Source organism: Lissotriton helveticus, chromosome 6, assembly GCF_964261635.1.
Source record: "Lissotriton helveticus chromosome 6, aLisHel1.1, whole genome shotgun sequence".
NCBI lineage: Eukaryota > Metazoa > Chordata > Amphibia > Caudata > Salamandridae > Lissotriton > Lissotriton helveticus.
In genome coordinates, this window is record NC_136067.1 from 1,701,929,559 (window position 1) to 1,701,950,674 (window position 21,116).

The 21,116-nt window shown below is 42.9% G+C and overlaps 1 protein-coding gene across 11 annotated transcripts in view; it reads left to right on the forward strand.

The window, feature by feature from the left end:
* The window catches only part of LOC144763708 (uncharacterized), a 2,434,724-nt gene that overhangs the window by 2,128,812 nt on the left and 284,796 nt on the right, over positions 1–21,116 (forward strand). For all 11 annotated transcript variants that reach the window (XM_078649561.1, XM_078649562.1, XM_078649564.1 and 8 more), the window contains 2 exons: positions 17,783–17,839; positions 19,702–19,758. In XM_078649561.1, the coding sequence (XP_078505687.1) occupies positions 17,783–17,839; positions 19,702–19,758 (114 nt within the window). The remainder of the gene's footprint in view (positions 1–17,782; positions 17,840–19,701; positions 19,759–21,116) is intronic.

Genomic DNA, 21,116 nt, shown 5'->3' on the forward strand with positions numbered 1-21,116 from the left:
ATGTGGAGTAACCTATAAGTTCACTACCCAATATCAACCACAAACCAATGGACTTGTTTACAGATTTAACAAGACAATTGAAGGCATGATCATGGGACTCACTGACAAACTAAGAAGGAGATGGGATGTCCTTTTGCCATGCCTGCTTTTCGCTAACAGAGATGTGCCACAGAAGGGAGGAGATAATTCCCCCTTTGAACTTTTTTTGGGCCATCCTGTGCGGGTACCAATTTGTCTAGAAGCCAGCCAAGAGCTTCAAAAATTCTTGTATGACCAAAAGGCTGCCATGGTGAAGGTTCCAACCCATACAGAAGGTATGGGTATTGGAGCCTGTGGCACATAGGGCCCTCCAGGACAAATGGAGTGGTCCCTACCCTATCCTTGAGAGGAAAGGTGAGGTCACCTACCTGGCTTACCTGGGCTCTGGCAGGAACCCCAAAAGGGTCATCTATGTTAACCGCCTAAAGCTTTTCCACGACAGGGCTGAAGTGATCTCTGCTGATGAGGATCAGGAAGCAGAGAGTGAACCTCTCCCTGTCCTCCTCTCCAGCAGACCCAAAGATGGGTCAGTAGATGAGTGGCCTATGCGTACACCCTCTCTGCCCAACAGCAAGCTGACTGTAGACAAGAGCTGGTGCAGTACGCTAGACTCTTCTCCTGAAACCCTGTATAGACACACTGGTGTACCCATGATGTGGACACAGGAGACAGCTTGCTTGTCAAAAACAAGATTTATTGACAATCTGACCATGTTGAGGAGAGCATCAAAGCTGAAATCAGAAAAATGTTGGCATTAGGGGGTTATTGTACCCTCTAACAGCCCCTGGGCTTGCCCCAAACCTCTCTCCAAGAGTGGTTAAACCTGAAATTATGTTTTGTGTGGACTACAGAGGCCCCAGTGCTGTCACTTAGACAGATGCTCACCCCATAACCAGAGCTAATGAGTTGATAGACAAATTGGAGGCAGCCAAATTCCTCAGTACCTTTGACTTAATCTCAGGCCGAACCCAAGGAATAAAAGAGAAAACAGCACTCTCCACACCAGATGGGCATTATCAGTTCAATGTTTTGGCCTTTGCCTTAAAGAATGCCCCTACCACCTTCCAAAGGCTGGTGAACTAAGTCCCTCCTGGGTTGGAAGCATTTTGTGCAGCATATCTGGATGCCATTGCTGTCTATAGTTCCACCCGGGAGATCATCTGATCTACCATGGCAAGGTTTTGCAGACCCTGCAGACTGCAGGCCTTACTATCAAGGCATCCATTGTGGCGCCCCTCACAGAACCTCCAAGAAAATTCCCAAAAATGTAAATTGGACATTTAGGGGCCCATTACACCGCCCGCCACCGTAACGGTAAACGGGACCGACTGCAAAAGGTGTGGCGGTCCCACTGTGCCTATTAGGATGCAACCGCCACCATGGCGGTTGAATCCTGTATATTTAACATTGTGGCGGGCGGTGCTGTATTCAGCACCCGCCACAATGTTAAAAAGGCATGTTGTGCATTTGCATCCACAACGTGACAGGCACCGCGCGGTACCTGCCACCTTGTGCCTGCAAATGTCGAGGGGTACCATGGGTACCCCCAAGTGCAGCCACCCACCCCCCAACGCCCTGGGGGCCTGTAACGGGCCCCCAAAGGAAAGCCTGCATGCCTTTCCATGGCAGAGTCTCAGCCATGGAAAGGCAAGACACCGTCATCATCATAAAATGAATGGCAGTGCCTGAAAGGCACCGCCACCATATTGCAGGCCTTCTCCGCCCGGTAGGCAATCGGGCGGATTGCCTACCGGTGGAAAACTGGGGGACGGTCTTTCCGTCCGCCTGGGTCCCCACCGCCATCGTAATATGGCGGGTGGAAATGTTAGGTGGGTGGTCGAGAATGGCGGGCGGATTGCCACCGCCATAAGGGCGGTGGCGATCCGCCAGCCATCCTAATGGGCCCCTTAGTTGTCAAAAGGCTTTTGACTCTGTGAAATAGGCAATGTGCTCTGCACCCATTCTCAAAGCTCCAGTTTACTCTAGATAGTTCATTGTGCAGACTGATGCCTTTGAGTAAGGGATAGGAGCAGTCCTATCCCAAAGCAACGATGATGGCCATAACCAGCCTGTTGCTTTTATAAGCAGGAGGTTACTTCCCAGGGAACACCGTTGGAGTGCCATTGAGAGGGAAACATTTGCTGTGGTTTGGTCCCTGAAGAAGCTGAGACCATACCTGTTTGATACTCACTTCCTTTTCCAAACTAACCACAGACCTCTCTGATAGCTGATGCAGATGAAAGGTGAAAACCCAAAACCTTTGAGGTGGTTCATCTCCCTACAGTGGACCACAGACCTGGGGCAGACCATGCGGACGCAGACGCTCTTTCCAGGTTCTTCCAGTTAGTCAATGAAGACTCTCTTGGGAAAGGTAGTCTCAGCCTCTTTCATTGGGGGGTTGGGGTTGTGTAGGAAAGTGCTCCTTTTGACATGGTTACCTGACACTTTTTGCCTGGGATCTGATGCACTTTGACTGAATGTCTACTGGGTTACTGCTAACCAGGTCTCCAGCACCAGTATTTCTTTTCCCTAAAACTGAACCACTGTTCCACAATTAGCACACTAGTAAATGATGCCCCTGGTACCTAGGGAATTGGATCTAAAGATGCTTCCTAAGGGCTACAGCACAAACTGTGTCACCCTAAGGAACCCCTCACCAAGCCCAGTTGACATGGCACCCATCACTGAATTTTGACAAAATCAAGCACTAAAATTGCTTGAGAAAATACGTGCATGTAGTTTCTCAAGCAATTTTAGTGCTTGATTTTGTCAAAGTTATTTCATATGTGGGAAGGCAGCCCACAGATACTGCGTAGCACACTTCATCACATAACCTTCTATCACCTCAGGAGCAGTTGGCAGAAATTGATTATTTACCATAACGGTCTGCACCGTTGAACCCTTTTTTCAAACCCATCACTGAATGCGATGCCTGTGAAGCACCGCATGAGGTATAGGAAAGTCACCCCAACAGCATGCCTTACAGGCAGGGCGCACTACACCCCATGTGTGGGCATATATGCGTGAGTGGATGTGTCCCTTTGGTATCTATGCAAAACCTTAGATATTATCAAGTGCACAGGGAAGCCATAATGAGAACATAAGCTGGACACTCATCATTTTGAGTTCCCCAGCTCCATGATGGCTTCACTGTACATACATATGTTTGGTACCAAACATCTCTTCTTGATAAACCCACATTGATGCCAGTGTTGGTTTTATTAATTAATGCACCCAGAGGGCACCTTAAAGGTGCCCACTGAAAACCTACCGACTGATAGTGTGTTGACCGACTGGTCTCGACCAGCCAACCACCCTAGACACTTTTCTGATCTTCTGATGTGAGACCCTGCACTCTCGGAGGCCAGAAACACTTCCTCCGTTGAGGATGTCTATTTTTGGGCTGGAAGCTTCAAACGCCCTGCCTCCTTTGTTATGTGACCCAGGCCTCCCCAGATAGTGGATATGCCAACCCCCCTGGCCTGACTCCAATCTTTTGGCTGCAGCACAGGTGGGAAAATTAGTAATATTAGGAGGTGGGCCAGTGAAGGGTCCTCCGCTGTAGTGTAGTTCCTATTTTCCCAATAGCCTCTGCGCATTGGAATAATATCTTCAATAGTATAGACGTAGGACTGTGGTTAACTAGGTCTTCTACTGACGATATTAGACTTAAAGTTATGTGTGTGCCAGCTAGCTCAGAGTTCACTAGAAACTTTCTCGAATAGGCAAGGAGGAGTTTAACCTCCCTGGATAGACAAGAAGGGATTTAGTTTCTGACAACCATAGAACATGACAACTTTGCTCTCCCCTAATCAAGAGTATATCTCTAGAGTCGTGTGAAAACAAAAGACAACTTATTTTACTCAGTCAGTACGTGCATTCTTAGTTTCACCAGATTGTAGAGAAAAGGAAGAGACGGGCGTGTTCAACAAAAAGGTGTTATTTATTGATCAGTCTCTTTTCTCGTACAAGAGAAATGAATCGCTATCATTGCAATACTTATAGTTAAGTAAAGTGCATACAGTAAAAACAGAATTATAAAATAATACTGTAAAAGCATTGATATGGTTTCTTAGCCATATAATACTTAAAATGGATAAAAGTTATATACATATATACATTGACTAATCGTACTCAACTGGTGCTTCTAACTACGCCTACCCCGGTGTACCTGACCTAAGCCTAATACGTGGGCGGGAGTAGATAAGTAGCAGTTTTAGTTAAGTTTGCTTTGCCAAGGATCTGATTCAAGAATTCTCTGTGAGGGGTTATTCAGTTCAGTACCTGGGATTTAGAAGGCTGGAGGGCTGGTATCTCTATCTCAGGACTCGATATCCCAGTTGCCCGCAAGGGCGGCTAGGAACGCCGGAGCTGGATTTCTCGGCAAGAGAAAAGGCAGCGTCTCTCTCTCAGCGCGTCAAAAGGGAGGGGCAGCGTCCGTGGGCTTCCTGCATCAGCTGGGCTCCTCGGCAAGTATCGCTGCTCCAATCTCGTCACCACCACCGTGTGTTTGCTTAGGGCAATGTCGGTAATATTTATACCTGAAAGGTGCCGAGATTGACGTAAGGATGGACATAAATACGTCAATAAGGATGTCATAAGAACTGGTCGTTTGTACATTCTTTACTGGAGTTCTTGGTTAAATCAAAACAATAGCTGCGGGGGATTTCCCAGGTTGCTGGAGGTTTGATTTGTTTTGAGAACTCGGTATGCTTTCTATGGGGGCTGGAGGAATAGTGCTTGCCTAACGTGGTAGCATGCGCTAGGACCTAATCAGAAAACGGGTTTCTGTGCCGTTGTATGGCCATTAGGGAATTATTAACCGGACAAGGGGCAGAAATAGGAATATCGATACAGTTCCCATAGGAAACATATCACACCCACTCCACGGAATCTATGGCCATATTTACTAACCTAAGCATAGTAAACATAACTAACATTTGTATGTGTCTTTAAACCGCCCCAAAATACATTAATTTGCATATTAGCGTAATACATGTAAATTGAATATAGTTACTGTATGCATGTAAGCAGTGTAATCATTCAAAAAGGGGATGCATATTTCTTATAACAGCATGAATGATTTGCGAAAATAACACATGAAATGGCTCTTAATACAGAAGAAAAAGTGCGAGACCATTTCATCACATAGAAATGCATTCGTATGTATAAATAACCTAGAGGTCGAGGTAATGTTTCCTAGATTTATCTAAAATAGAAGTTTCTGTTCTCTAAGAATAGTTCACTTTAAGCAGAAGATAAGTGCCTGAAAGGTAAATATTTTGGATGTTGGAGAAAAAGTTCCTCTTTGCAGGAGCAGACTCGAAAAAAATTCTTAGTTGCTTCGTTATCAAAATTGAAGGCCAAATTCAGAGTTCAGGGAACGCTGTGTGCAACTTTTGCTCAAAGTAATTCTCTCTGTTCCGGTGAAACATCATATCATTGAGATGTTCGAAAAAACAGTCAACAGCTTCTGGTGAGAGTTCGACAAGGTTGGAAAATGACGCTACCATGCATTCATGAGCATGATTGCTTTCATTGATGGTTTGATCAGCATAGCTGACAGATGGTCGTACCTGATCGATGCTGCTTTCATCTTGTACTTCACTACCCTTCAATCGCAGTGGTGAAGTCCCCACGAATGCCGTCATCAGGATTGGTAGCCGCTGGGGACAGCACAATGCATGAGCCTTTACTGGACTCAACAAAGTTTCTGCATCCAATGGCACTTCTGATTGTAGTGTGAGACAGGTGTCCAACACGCATTCTTCGCCGCATAGCAAGCACCTTAATACAGGCATAACACAAGTCTGCCACAAAGGTCTGAATGAAAGAAACTAGGTCATATTTAAATCTCGTAGCCGTGCTAGTCCAAGGACTTTAGTTATGCGGTCCCGGTAGCGTATAGCTAGGATCGTTTCTTCCATTGTTGATGGAGTCATGTCTGTGACACGGTTTGCCATATCGAAGCAAAAGTAGCAAAAATAGGACGCCTGCTACTAGTCCCAACAGGAGAGGTAGTCCGCCAAAGAGGGAATGGACGAAGTTTGGAAAAATACCAAGGATGGCTTTAAATGGGGTCAAAGCTCCTGTAAAAACTGTCTTAAATACACTTGCGATACCACTTGTATCAGAAATATTTAAGATTTCGTTTAGTATTTCTGCGAAGTGTAGGGGGCTATTCGTTGATAGCAGTGAATGAATCTCTGCCGTTGTCCTTGCAACTTGGAGATCATACGTTTCTTTTGATGACGTCAACCTGGTTGGCGTCTGTAGGAGCACAGTCTTCATTCTGCTTAAAGTATCAATTTGAATAGAAGATAAATTAAAACTGGGCCATAACCTTGCCTCCCTGTCTGGAGTATCGTTCGGGAACAATACTCTTTCACAGCACATGACCCTGGTAGTCACGCTTACGAGATAAGGTTTTCCGGGCATTAGGCTGCAACATCTGCGATCCACAATTAGAATGTAACTCCCGTTTGAGAGTCTCCTAAAGAATGGTTCTATTCGTGTTGCAGGTGTGCCTAGCTGGTGACATGAAAGGTTATTTGAAGTCCCTTCACAGGCCCCATGCAAACTTAAACCCTGACACAGAAGTATACCACTTAGTGACTTTGCACAATTATTGCCACTAAGAAATACACTCTGTCCTTTATTACTAACACATGTGTGTGTATAGGGCAAGTCCCATGTCGACTTAATGTATCCTTTACCCAACCTTTCATACTGGCCTGCCTGTATATATTTTTGGCAGTATTGAAACTGGAAAGTTGTTATCGGAATATTTATTATCCCGTGTATTATCCATTCAATGACAGGTCGTTCTGACATTGTTAATGGTAATCTCTCAAGTTTTTCAATGCTCAGAATTGTATAGTCAGCACCCTTCTGTGCCAAACTGATTTGTTTATCAGTAAGGTTAAAGATATTAAACAGTGACGTTGTGTTGATTAAACGCCAAGGCACATAGCCTGAACGCAGATTTTGTAACGTCCAGCCAAGCTGTACAATAGAACGTAATTGAGACTGACCGTGTTGTAACATCAGTAAGTCTTGCTCTATTATATCGATTGCTGAAGACACAATACTGTCCAGTGAATATATTCTGGAAGACAGAGTCATTAACCCATTGTCCACAACAGAAAGTGATTTTTCCAAATTAACACGGTCAATTTCCCATATTTTTTCTGCTGTCTCAATTTGAGTTTCTTTCCAAGCTTCGTTATAAGCTGCATATATAGAGGCCGCTATGAAACGTTTTTGACGCTGTTTGCGTGGTCCCATAATGAAATCGCGCAAGTCAGCACCTTCTTTAAGTAAAGTTAGGTGTTGCTTAATTTCTGCCAGTGTGGATGTATGTAGCCACTGAAGGCAGAGCTTTCCCACACTGTAAGTAGTTACTATCCCTGGATGTTGTCTCTGGGAGTATCTTGGGTCTGGCCTGGTCAATGTGAACCCCTGTATTTTGTTCAGGAATCTGTCTTGACACTTATTTGTGTCTGTGGGCCAGATCAACCATTGTTTCCATTCAGGATGTGTTCTGTTTTGGTTTAAAATACTGGTTACGTCTATCTAAACATCAGAGGTGCTATTACTATCCATTGTTGGCTTTGGAATAGACGGTTTGTTTAAGTCTTTGATTTTGGCTAGACCAAGACAGGTGGTCTGCTGAATTGTGTCATTCAAAAATATAATTTGTTCTGGGATCATGCAGGCTCTAAATAATGATTCTATACCTTGCACTTGCCAATCTTTTGTGCCCCAGATTGTTTTCGTTCCAATGTTATTGTTCCAGAAATCAAAACCAAATGTATTCATTTTATCAAAAAATGAGTCTGAATATATCAATTTTGTGTTTGTAAGCATGGTTTTCACTCCTGTCTTATTTAACAATTTGAAATAGAATGTTTCTGCATTACTTGTGTTAAACCCTGAAAAGTATGAATATTTATCATAAAATGTTTTTGAACTGCCTTTTGGTGGAGTTGCACAATGTTCCCATTGGTTAAAATGTAAAACATTTCTAGGCTGAGTAGATTTATGCAGATAATGGTTACCATAATGGTTATAGCAAAACATATGATCGTAATTAGATGAACCTTGTAAATAATCATGTTCTATAAATTTAGATGACATCACTAGATCAGACATCATATTATTAATACTTTCAAAGTCCCAATCATCAGCAAATGTGCTTGGTTTTACAAAGTCACTCAATGAAATCTTAAATTGGTGTGGATACTTCAGGAGTTCAACCGGACCATATATTTCATATTCAGTTTTGTCCCATGCTACCCCGCCGGGTATAGGATTGGCTGTGAAGTTTACAGACGAAAGTTCTCTTTTCTCGACGTGTGAAGATGTGTGTGGTTTAAGGACCAAGTTGATATTCTGGCTTGCTGTGTCCAATTTAGCATATTTTCCCTCAATGAAATGTCCCAAGCATAGTACCATGATGAGCCAAAGTATGAGGATAAATGCACCAAATGCCACCCAAATTTCAATCCATGGAGAAATCAGATAAGTTTCTTTTAGTTGATGAAAAAGTTCCTTTGCTTTGTCTTTAAAAGTTCTTTTCGTTGGATGATCGTCAGGTTCATTCAGATCCTCAGAAAAATCATCGAAGTTGATGAAGTAGCCGGATGCTGTTCTGTCAATTGTTTCAATTGCTTCTGGATTACTTTTTGCTTTTAGAATTTGCTTTGTTTCATTAGCATATTCTGTGGTTACATCACTGTAGAATGGAGTTTCTTGATGTAAAGCTTTGAATTGGGTTTTAAGAGGTTTAGGTTCCATTGCTTTGTTGCATAGTCCTTGTTGTTTCACTGTAGGTTTATCAAATGTGATTAGTCTTTCAGTTTGAACCTCTGTATTTGTAGCAAACTTTGGTGTTGTGCTACTTCTTGGGAGTCCACTTGGCCTACTACTTGTTATCGGCCACATGATTGTGGTTTAACCAGGTCGATGGATACAACTCGGTTCTCCTTTTTACCAGCAAGGGGCGGTAATACTACTGATCTCGTCCCGTTGACAGACAAGACAGGAACTGCTTTTCTGTAAGAAGGCCCAAATTCCTTCTTTACCGTGATCTTCTCTCTGACCAGATCCCCGATTTTTGGAATCCAGACAGGCCTTGCTGGGACAGGTGGTTTCTCTTCAGTGGTTGTTGGCTGTTGTTTCAACTTTATGTTGCTCAGGTCTCTTCTTGTTTCATTTAAGTCCTGTAAAATAGCCAAGCGATCTTTGATATCAAAGCATTTTTCTTTAACCACTGAAGTCTGACTATCTAAGTCCTGGACTAACATTCTAGTCCCAAACAATAGTTCGTACGGACTGAGACCTCTCAGAGAATTTCTTGGCAGATTGTTTAGACTACGTTGGACACTTATTAGATGTTTGACCCACCCAGCTCCCGAACCTAATACCTTTGCTGTTATAGATTGCTTTATGTCACGGTTTTTTCTTTCCACGATTCCGTTTCCCTCAGGATGAAAGGGACAAGAGTACCGCAATGCAATGCCCATGCTGGTCATGGCCTCCTTATAAGCCCGAGAGCTAAAAGCAGGACCCTGGTCAGAATGCAGCATGCCAATTGCGTATGTGCCGATAAAGACTCGCAAATCTTTTATAACAGTTCAGACGTCAGCCGAAAGTTGGGGTCTACATTACAAGTGAAGATAGTCTCTACATGTTAATAAGACGCATTATTCATACTGGGTGAGTTTATGTTGTTAGCCTATTCCTTATTGAGCAAAAAGCCGTGGGAATACACCGTTTCGTTCACCACTGCGATCTCTGTTGCAGTTTGAACAGTTTCTCGCGAATAGGTGTTGGTCCAGACTCATTCCTGGCCACCAGTATGTTGATTGTAATTCTGCTAGAGAATCCTTAATTGTGCGATGTCTAAGACCCTCGCCAATATGTGCGTCTACTATTAACAAGACTCTCCTGTTCATGTTTGGAATCACTCTATCCCCCACTCCAGGGATTCGAGCAAAAGGAACGGAGTTTGCATCGATTATGTATGTATAATTGAGTGGATAGTTGATCGGTAACGCTGAGCAGTCGCCTTTTGATGACGTTTTCACCGCCAGCACTGTTTCACCGTCAATGTATTTTACTGAACGCTTTTTTGTAGCTACGGAAGCCGATTTAGTTGCTACCGCTGTGGCTGTCTCAGCCAATGAATTCCCTGCAACGTGAACGCCATCATGTTGATGACTCAGTGAATGTATCACGTGAGTTTTTGGTAGTTCTTTCTGTAAAAGAGCTACTTGTTCCCAAAGCGATTTTTGCCTTATTGTTGCACCTGTGTCATCTTTGTAACCGTTTTGAATCCATTTCTGTAAATCGTTATTGTATGATTTGATGCAGTAATACGAATCGCACACTATAAGTGTCGGGAATTCGCGATCTGCATTATCTAGCGCCATTTTTAACGCTATTATTTCAGTTTGTTGTTCTGAGTTATTTTCTACTGAGTGTGTTTTTGTAAATAGAGGTCTCAGTTTACCTCCGCGCCACACATCTTTTACAATCTCGCATGTGGCGTTGTATGCTTGCTCTCCCCAAACTGAGGGTTGAGCATGTCCGTCTGTATAGATTACACAGGCGTACTGTCGTAAAGGCAGAATGTCGATTGGCAGAGGATATTCTCTTTCATATTCTAGATATTTTAATTCATTCAATTCCGGATCAAAATAGTATTTTATTTTGTCTGTAGCAATAGAATTTACCCATTGTACCCATTCTGGATTCAATGCTGTTGTCGGTAAATTACATGGGGTTGTTAATGCCTCAAAAGCTGATTCTGCTGTTCTAACTGTAATACGTCTACCGTCAGCTTGGTCTTTTTCTCTTGCTACAGCCGTTTGAACCGTATGAACAATGTTTTCTTTAATGCTGAACCTCTTTTCAGCTTCTGTGTACAAGTGTGATTTGTATGCTATTGGTACCGTTTCTCCCTCATTAGAGGTCAGGTATGTGAATCCGCATCTTCCTGGGATGACTCGAATCACAAGATTGCGTGTGTTGTCACGTGTTTGTAGTTTTGTTTTAACTAACATGTCTGTTTGTAAAGATCTCAAAATTTCTGTGTGTTTTTGAGTCCAGTTGATTCTTTTAAAATCTGGTTTTATTAAATCATAAAGGGGTTTAACCCTCTCTGCATAATTTATAATGTAAGTTCTTCCAAAATTTAGGAAACCTAGAATTGATTGTAAGTTTTTTAGTGTTCTTGGTGCTTGGATTACAGCACATTTCTCTAGGAAATTGTCAGTCAGGCTTTTGCCTTCACTTGATAATTCATATCCTAAAAATAGGACAGTTAGATGGGCAATTCTTGATTTTTTAAAGTTGAATTTGTAACCCTCTGCTGCGAACCCAAGTATTATGGTGTTCACTCTTTTCAAGTGAGTATCCAAGTCATCATCTGTTAGATAGATGTCATCGACATAAGATAATGCCTCGTCATCATATATTTGTAGTAACTCTGTTACTCTCGCTGAGAATAATCCTGGGCTATTCTTGAACCCCTGTGGTAAACGACAGAATTTTTTTTTGCGAGCCATTTATTGAGAACGCTGTCAAATATCTGCTTTCTGGTGCTATATTTTGACAAAAGAATCCGTTAGAGATGTCTAATGTTGTTTTGTATTTTTTGCGCACTATGTTATTCATTAGTGCTGCACTGTGTGAGTTTTGCACTGCAAAAGTTTTGCAACATGAGTTCAAGTGTCTGTAGTCCAAAACAAGACAATATGAATCAACTGGTTTGGAGACAGGAAACAAAGGATTGTTCATTTGTGAGGTGCAAGTTTCAATCACCCCCTGGTATTCAAGTGGATCTAGGATCTCTTTTACCTGTTTTTTAGCTTCTTGCTTAATTGGGTACTGCCTCTGTGCAGTAGGTTGTGATTTTAACTGGATTTTGTGAGGAGGAGAGTCCTCATCCCATCCCACATGATTTTTATATATTGCAGGAGCTTGGGCTACTGCCCACTTTCTTGCAAGTGTATACTTTTTATGTATTGGAATATGATTAGAGAAGGCAGGCATAATTATTTCTTCGCCATGAGGGCACTCCCTGACAAACTCTGGTGGCCAGTCTTTTTCAGCTAGAAGGATGTCATAGCCTTTAGAGAGATTATCCCAAAATAGACCCCTTATTTTCCTAGTCTTATCCCCCTCTATACGCAATGTTATTTCATATATTTTATGAGGTTTGCTAACTCTGGTATCTGCAGTTTCCACCTGAATGTATTCATTCGTGTCCACTGTCTCCAGATGAATCATGAGGATCTTGCGAGCTATGCTCACTTCTGCTGCGCTGTCTAGCATTGTCTGAGCCCATTCTCCGTTTTTCAGCTGTGTCCTCAGTATTCTCGGCATGGTTGATTACTTTAATACTGGCTACCTTCTTCTTTGGAAATTGTAATTTTTTATTTTGATGAGCAGGTTCCTTGTCTTTGGACTTGACGTGCTCTTCCCTGTGTTTTGATCGTCCTCTTCTTTCCGATTTCTGCGAGGAAGTCTGAAAAGATTGCGAGGGACGTGTATCAATATCTTGATATCTGTCAGGTTTCTTTATATTATCCCTATTTCTAAGGTTGTATTTTTCACAGAGGGCTCCCTTGGGGAGACTTGCCTCCTTGGTCCGGTGATCTTTCTCTCCGCCGAGGAGACCTTCCTCTGGTTTGGAATCTTTTTTCTTTAGGGGTGGATTGTTTATTTCCATCCCAGCTCTTTTTTTGAGTGTTTAGATTATTTTTAATAAATACCTTTTCAGGATTTTCAGTTAGTTGGGGTTTCACAGGTATTCCACCCAAACTATCTCTTCCTAGTTCTTCATAGGATTTTTCTATGATTCTGGCAATTTCAAATGGTTGGTCTGCTATATCTGTCTCTTTCAACCTCTGGCGGATTGCCACATTTGCTGCTTCTCCCTTTATATTGGCTAGTAATATTGCCGAGACCTGCTTGAAGTCTTTTAGTAATTTCATACCAAGAGTTAAAGCAGGTTCTGGACCGTATTCATCTTGAATTTGTTTTAGTACATCTGGTATTACTGACATGGATGGAACACCATGTGTTTTTGTGTAAACGGAAGCAAAGACTGTACCCCAAGTGTCACAGTCCTCCACATGTGGTGCGATTCCCATTGGAAGACAGATAGTCAGAATCCTGTGTTTCTCAAGAGCTGTGGTATCCGGAAATACCGCCTCTATTTGAGTGATTTTTTGTGCTAACCAGAATGGAATTTGTTCCCGTTTTGCGGGTACTTTACCTAGACAGGACTGTATGTTCTGTGGTGTAATTTTATTTGTGTTCCCCTGATGAGGGGTCAGCTGTGGAATTTTAATAGCTGGTTGGACTGTTGAAGTCCGCATTATATATTGGACTAATTGTCTGTGTATTTTAATTAGTTGTTTTAGCTGTGCTAAAAGATCTGGTGCAGACATTTCTTTAATGTCTGGATGTGGTGTGTATCCGGCTAGGACCGGCCACGTTGCTCCTGGTCTACCTAGTGGACCGAGCCTGGTGATGTGATTATTATGTTTTAGGGCGCCATTAAAACAGAGCAGGTGCTCTTGGTATTTGAGTGGTATCTCCACTTCCTCGAAAGGAGTGTAGATATCCGGTGGTTCCTCTATTTTATAATAGTGGAACTCTTTTGTTACAGCGTTTGCTGCTGGAAAGTTTATCCATGAGTAGAATACCTCTGTCTGCCGATATTCGTGTGCCTCAATTACGAATATGACTGTACCACCTCTCGGTGTTAGTCCATTTTCTATAAGTTTTAAGGTTATAGTTTTTCTTATGTTGACCGGGATGAGTATTGCCTCCGGGTCTTGCTGTAGGAGACTTCTGTCATTCGCTAGGAGTTGAGCTGCTATTCTAGCTGTCTCCCTTTCTTCTTCAGTTTCTGACATTTTACTGTCAGGAAGGTTATTTTGTTTATTTGCAGATCAGGTTTCTATGGAAACAAAGATTAGATGCACAATATTTTGGAACAGTGTATCCTTCAACGTTGAATAAACCAAGAACCATACATAGGAGTCTCCTCCTACGAAGTTTGGCGGATTTAACCTTTCACCCACTCCAGACGTCTTTGGAGTATTATGGGAAAAAGGGGTCTGTGTGAAAAAGCACGACTGAGTTACTCTAATGTCTTACGTTAGATTTATCGCCTATCCAAACCGTTGGGCGCCATGTAGTGTAGTTCCTATTTTCCCAATAGGCTCTGCGCATTGGAATAATATCTTCAATAGTATAGAGGTAGGACTGTGGTTAACTAGGTCTTCTACTGACGATATTAGACTTAAAGTTATGTGTGTGCCAGCTAGCTCAGAGTTCACTAGAAACTTTCTCGAATAGGCAAGGAGGAGTTTAACCTCCCTGGATAGACAAGAAGGGATTTAGTTTCTGACAACCATAGAACATGACAACTTTGCTCTCCCCTAATCAAGAGTATATCTCTAGAGTCGTGTGAAAACAAAAGACAACTTATTTTACTCAGTCAGTACGTGCATTCTTAGTTTCACCAGATTGTAGAGAAAAGGAAGAGACGGGCGTGTTCAACAAAAAGGTGTTATTTATTGATCAGTCTCTTTTCTCGTACAAGAGAAATGAATCGCTATCATTGCAATACTTATAGTTAAGTAAAGTGCATACAGTAAAAACAGAATTATAAAATAATACTGTAAAAGCATTGATATGGTTTCTTAGCCATATAATACTTAAAATGGATAAAAGTTATATACATATATACATTGACTAATCGTACTCAACTGGTGCTTCTAACTACGCCTACCCCGGTGTACCTGACCTAAGCCTAATACGTGGGCGGGAGTAGATAAGTAGCAGTTTTAGTTAAGTTTGCTTTGCCAAGGATCTGATTCAAGAATTCTCTGTGAGGGGTTATTCAGTTCAGTACCTGGGATTTAGAAGGCTGGAGGGCTGGTATCTCTATCTCAGGACTCGATATCCCAGTTGCCCGCAAGGGCGGCTAGGAACGCCGGAGCTGGATTTCTCGGCAAGAGAAAAGGCAGCGTCTCTCTCTCAGCGCGTCAAAAGGGAGGGGAAGCGTCCGTGGGCTTCCTGCATCAGCTGGGCTCCTCGGCAAGTATCGCTGCTCCAATCTCGTCACCACCACCGTGTGTTTGCTTAGAGCAATGTCGGTAATATTTATACCTGAAAGGTGCCGAGATTGACGTAAGGATGGACATAAATACGTCAATAAGGATGTCATAAGAACTGGTCGTTCGTACATTCTTTACTGGAGTTCTTGGTTAAATCAAAACAATAGCTGCGGGGGATTTCCCAGGTTGCTGGAGGTTTGATTTGTTTTGAGAACTCGGTATGCTTTCTATGGGGGCTGGAGGAATAGTGCTTGCCTAACGTGGTAGCATGCGCTATGACCTAATCAGAAAACGGGTTTCTGTGCCGTTGTATGGCCATTAGTGAATTATTAACCGGACAAGGGGCAGAAATAGGAATATCGATACAGTTCCCATAGGAAACATATCACACCGCTATGGTAGAGGAGCGTCGCCCCACTGCTTTCAACCAGTGCGAGAAGTAAAAACATAAAATGATAATAACTTTCAGTTATTATCATTTTATGTTTGTGCTGCTTTGCAGGCAGGCAGGCATGTGGGCAGGGCTTCTCTGCTCTCGGAGCATGGCAGGGGAGGAGGGGTTTGCCCACTCCTAAGTTAGCAATGACTGGTTGGTCGGCCATATCGGGCCGCCCAAACCAGTCATGCGCACTTTACCCATTCTCCATGCAGGCTGCATTACAGCCTGAATGGAGAACATGCCCAGGCCCCCGAGTCCCTGGTTGACGGTCAAACCAGGACGCCCAAAACCAATCACAACGCTGTATTGCAGTGTTGTGTTTGTTCAAGGGAGCCTGGGAGCCTACCAAACACAACGCTGGAATGCAGCATTGTATTTGGTCAGTGAGGCCTGGCTATGCATCCTGTTCCTCGAGGAGATCAGGAGCAAAAATAAATAAAATCGATTTCGCACCCCCTCCCATAATGGCACACCCGTCTGACTCCCCTGCAACTCCCGTGCTTGCCCTGCCACCAGCGAGCAATGCCAACCGCCACTGCGGTGGGCCCACAACTAGCCAGCACCAGCCCTAAGATGGACTAGCTGATGTAGACCCCTCTTTTCAGAATCCTCCATATTGCTTTGGGCAGAATAAGCTTTCTAGGGTCAGGTTTATGCCCACTTCCTACAGGAAGTGGTCATATAGAGCATGTAGACACCCTAAAGATAGACAGACCATTGACTACTACCTGTCGTTCCCCTTAACACCCCTAAATTGAGTATTTAGGTGGCACCCCTGAACCCAAGTGCTCAGATTTGACGGATCAAGGGACAAAGGACGAAGACTTGCGAAAACAGCAGAAGAGCTGAGCTCTTTTGTAATGAAACCCTGCATACTCGCAGCTCTCTTGAAAATCGCGACAGAGTGACTTGGACTGCAAGCTGAAGAACTAACAAAGCCTTGGGTAGTCTGCCAGCCCTTTCGAAAATCACCTAAAGTCTCCCTTGGAGTAGCAGAACTACTCCCCTTCAGTGCGCAGGCACTGACAAGCAGAGTCTGGGCCACTGTCATTCAGCTCTGCAGCCCGACCGATGCCGCAGACAACCAGTGGAAGGTACTTGTGCTCTGAAAGGTCAGATCTGTCTCCCCATCGAGTGTGAAGACACCAAGACTAACTGGAGCCGTGGAGCACCAACCCTCGGGTACCGGACACCCTGCACCAAACACCATCACTGAAAGTTCAGTCCAGATTCCCACTGCACCATGGCCGAGCAGTCAATGAGGGACGTCAGCATCACTGAGAACCACTTTGTGAGTAGCCAGCTGTCCTGATTTTGCCCCTGCCAGCTATATGCCTTGAACCGTAAGAAGCATCTTTGATCACCAGCCCAGCTGCCCTAACCACTCTGCACCCGAGCCGCTTGGCGCAGGTACTGTAGAACCAGCTGTGCCCCCTTGCTCCAAGACCCTTTGCGACCTAAGCCCCCGTTTGGGAGCCCTCAGCCTTGTCCCCAAGCCCCCCTGTGCAACCTGTTTCCAGGTTGCCTGCCTTAACCGTAGCGTACCCAGCTACAAGCTCACCAGCACCCTGCTCCTGGTAAAACCCGGACAGTTCCCGAAGAACTGCTGGTAGTACTTTGGACTTTGGCCCACCACAATTCCGAACCCTGAAGGTGGACCACTGAAAACGACTATACCTACCTTTATGCATCTCTGACATTTCCTCCCATAGGATTGCATCGTTCACAAAAGCGCACAGGTTTGAACGCTTTAGTTACCTATGAAAATTTCTAATAAGAACAGTACTTACTTTGGAATAAAGTTGTTAGTTTTACAAAATATATTAAAAAAAATATTGTTTTTCGAATTTGGTCTTGGATTTATTTGTTAAGTTCTAAACTTGTCCTACCTATCAGTCTTGATTATGTTTTATTCTCTTTTATGCTGTTGGAGTATAATGCCATCACCTTGGAAGAACAGTTGTAAAGCCGCTACACAGCTCAAGGGTATCAGGGTAAAAGGAATAATTTGTGGTATAGATTTATTAGAAGGGGTTTTTAAATAAATAACTAACGGTTCATTGCCACAACGATTCTATGTATTTAAATTTAAGTTATCTAAAAATGATTTCCATTATTGTACTGTCAGTAATAACCCTAACCTGTTTTGTTTCTATGACAGAAAGAAAAGAAGTGACTAGAGCTGCTAATGCCTCCATTTCCAAGACTGATTTTCACAGTAAGTAAAAAAAAAAGCCAGCCCAGATTATATCCATAATGATATCGATGCTTGCTATACTGTCATGCACAGCAAACTCAGCAGTCCCTCTACTATTAAGACCATACTAATGATGCCTAATTATACATTGATTTACCTCGCCTGAGACACAGCTTCACTCACAAAATGGACATTCGAGCTATGATCTGATGTTTCAGGCTCGATCTTACAGTGAGAGCAGCTCTGAGGCTTCTTAGCCTCCTGCATCCTCCTTGTAAGCTATGGCACATGGCACATGTGGCTGTCTAAGGGAATTTGAAGTTCCAGTAGACCTAACATCAAGACAGTCTCATTAATACCATCCAGGTCTCAGAGGAGATGCATTAAGATCTGCTTAAATACAATTGTTCCAGTGGCAGGCCCCTACCCTCCCACACCCAGAGCTGATGATGGTAACAGCAGTGCCCCTCTTGGGATGCAGTGGCCATCTGAGAGAGGTGGAAATCAGGGGACCTTGGTCCCTGGCGGAAGGCTAGATCCACCTCAATCTGCTATAGTTGTGGACCATTCTTCTAGCTATGAAGGCCTCCCTGCCGTCCATCAAGACAAGGCTGGTGCAGGTTTCTACTGACATCACTGTCATGTATTGCAGGCAGGATGGACCGAAGTTCTGAGTCCTCTGCCAGGAGGTGCTGCACCTCTGGAGATAGCAGGAACATCAGCGCATTTCCCTGATTGTGAACCACCTAGAAGGGTTCCAGAATACCAGAGTGAACAAACTGAGCAGGTGGTGTCCGGCAGCTCACGAGTGTTGTCTACGTGGTGTTGTCTGGTGTTCTCCAACAGTGGGAAAAACCCTTGCTAGATTATTTTGGCACCATCGGGAAAGCACAGTGTCAAACATTTTGCGTGTTGGAGTTTCTGCTTGAACAATTGTTAGGTGGTGCATTCTGGTTGGAATGGAGCACAAGAGCCCTGTATGCTTTACCACAATTGTTTTTCCTGACCAGTGTTCGGAAAGAAGATCAGGAATAATAGGGACCAGTCATCATGGTTGCTTTGCATTGGCCAGGACAGAATAGTTACCTGTATCTTCTAAGCATGAGCATATGTCCTCAGATCAGGCTACAGCTGAATGAGAACCTCCTATCTCAGTACAGGTCAGGGTCCTTCACCTGATTCTGCAATCAGTATTCATCACAAGAACAAGTTCATTAACTTTGATAATGCTCTTTCTGATGAATATTCTATCTAACTGGAGATTCCCCTCCAGTTCTTTGGAGTTGCCTCTCTTTACCATCCGTAAAGGTCTGAAGTATGTATTCACCACACCGGGACTGACTATTCTTCGCACACCACATCTAAAGGCGTGGAAAGGGAAAAGTCATCAAAACCAACATCAGTGCACAGGGGTGGCTCTTTTGTGTGGCTCTACTCTATCACTTCTGGAGTGGTGTGGAGTCAGAACAGAGCCACACATCATGTGATAGCGCTGCTTTAGAGTTTTCCGGATCCAGTCTGGTACCTGGAGAGTATTTTAAAGTGAAGAATAGACGGAGTACCCAACAGAAAGAGCTATACCGAAGGTAAATAACTTGTTCTTCTCTAGCGTGATCATAAAGTAATTACTACAACTTCTTGCTTCAACTGCTGATGTGCATTGTATGCAGGGGCATCAGCACTGCCTTAAATGATCCAGGTGAGAGATGAGAAAATTATTGTGGAAAAATTAGAGTAGTAATTCCTTACCAAAAGGGGTTTTAAATCAAATGACTAAATGTTCATTGCCGCAACAGTTATATATTTAAATATACTTTATCTAAACATGATTTCCATTATTGTATTGTCAGTAATAACTTTAACCTCTTTTGTTTCTATTACAGAAAGAAAACTAATAAATAGACCTCCCAATGCCCCTATTTCCAAAGCTGATTTGCGAAGTAAGTAACAAAAAATGCTTCACAATAAAATGTACATTATTTGAAATAATTCAGTATTATCCTATCAAAATACTGTATGTCTGGCCTTTTAATACACGTTTCTGGTTTCATTTCCCATTACATGATAGAGTTATCTGAAATAATGCAGGACTAAAGAACCTATTCACAGACTGATAGCAGGGATGCAGTATTAAATGTGCTGATCCAGTGTTAAATTTCGCCACTCTACTTAAATCAGAATTATATTTTGAAGCTTAGTTCAGGTGAGAAGTTGCTGCCCAGATCCGTGTTGCCCCTGGTCAGACGTATATCTGAGAGCCCAATCAGGAAGGATAGGAACATCAGGAAAATCGGGATGTCAACAAGAAACCTCAATACACCTTACAGTGAACACCCAACAAGCTCCAAATTATACAAACATTAAAAATGGATGGCTAAAAATAACACTATCTCAAAATCAAGAACCTACTTGAGACCACACAGACTCAATATTTCACAAGCAGCTCCTCCTCAGTCATAGAGAAGTTGCTATTCACGAATACCGGCAGAGAAGGCCTGGTGGCTAATAGCTATAACAACATGTCCCATATATAAACATCAGCTATAATCTTAGAGCATTGTTGGGAAGTTCCATCACACAATGTTCAATGACTGAAAATGAACCCATCATCCTGGCAGTCACCTGCAAAAAAACAATTCACAATTAACTAGGTTCAAAAGTACTTTATTCGGTTAAAAAAACAGAGAATAACCACGAAAGTAGCATGAAAAATACTATTTACAATGGGTAGGATGACCATTATTTAAAATCACAGCAAAAAGACATATTAAAAGACATAAATACATCATAAAAATTAATTAATACAAAGGGTTTTACGACAGTTAAAAACCAATTTAAGAAATTCGGAGAGTGACGCTACCATAAAAACAGTTTCCATTTTTTGAAACTCTAAAAACGCAAGGCGCCATCTATATACATTTAAATCTTTAAGAATTGGGGTGATAAGTTTTCTACGATAATAAATATAACATTTACAAAAAAATAAAATGTGAATGTCGGATTGCGGGGACACATCATCACATGGACAGGGACACAAATCTTTCAGCCAACAATTCATCTCAGGGAAAGATAGTAACCTAAAAACAATGTTGAGTCTAAACCGGGTGTAGGAGAGTAGGGTCTGCAATCCTATGATCACCCAGATTTTTGCTTTTTGCTTCACTGGTTTACGACTTTCCCTGGCTGTGGGCCTGCTAATCAGACCCACAGCCTAGCTGTTCTCTCTACTCCAAATTGTACCCAGGTACTGAATTGGCACTGGGCCCTCTCAAGTCCCTGTACCCAGGGCTGAGGTGCA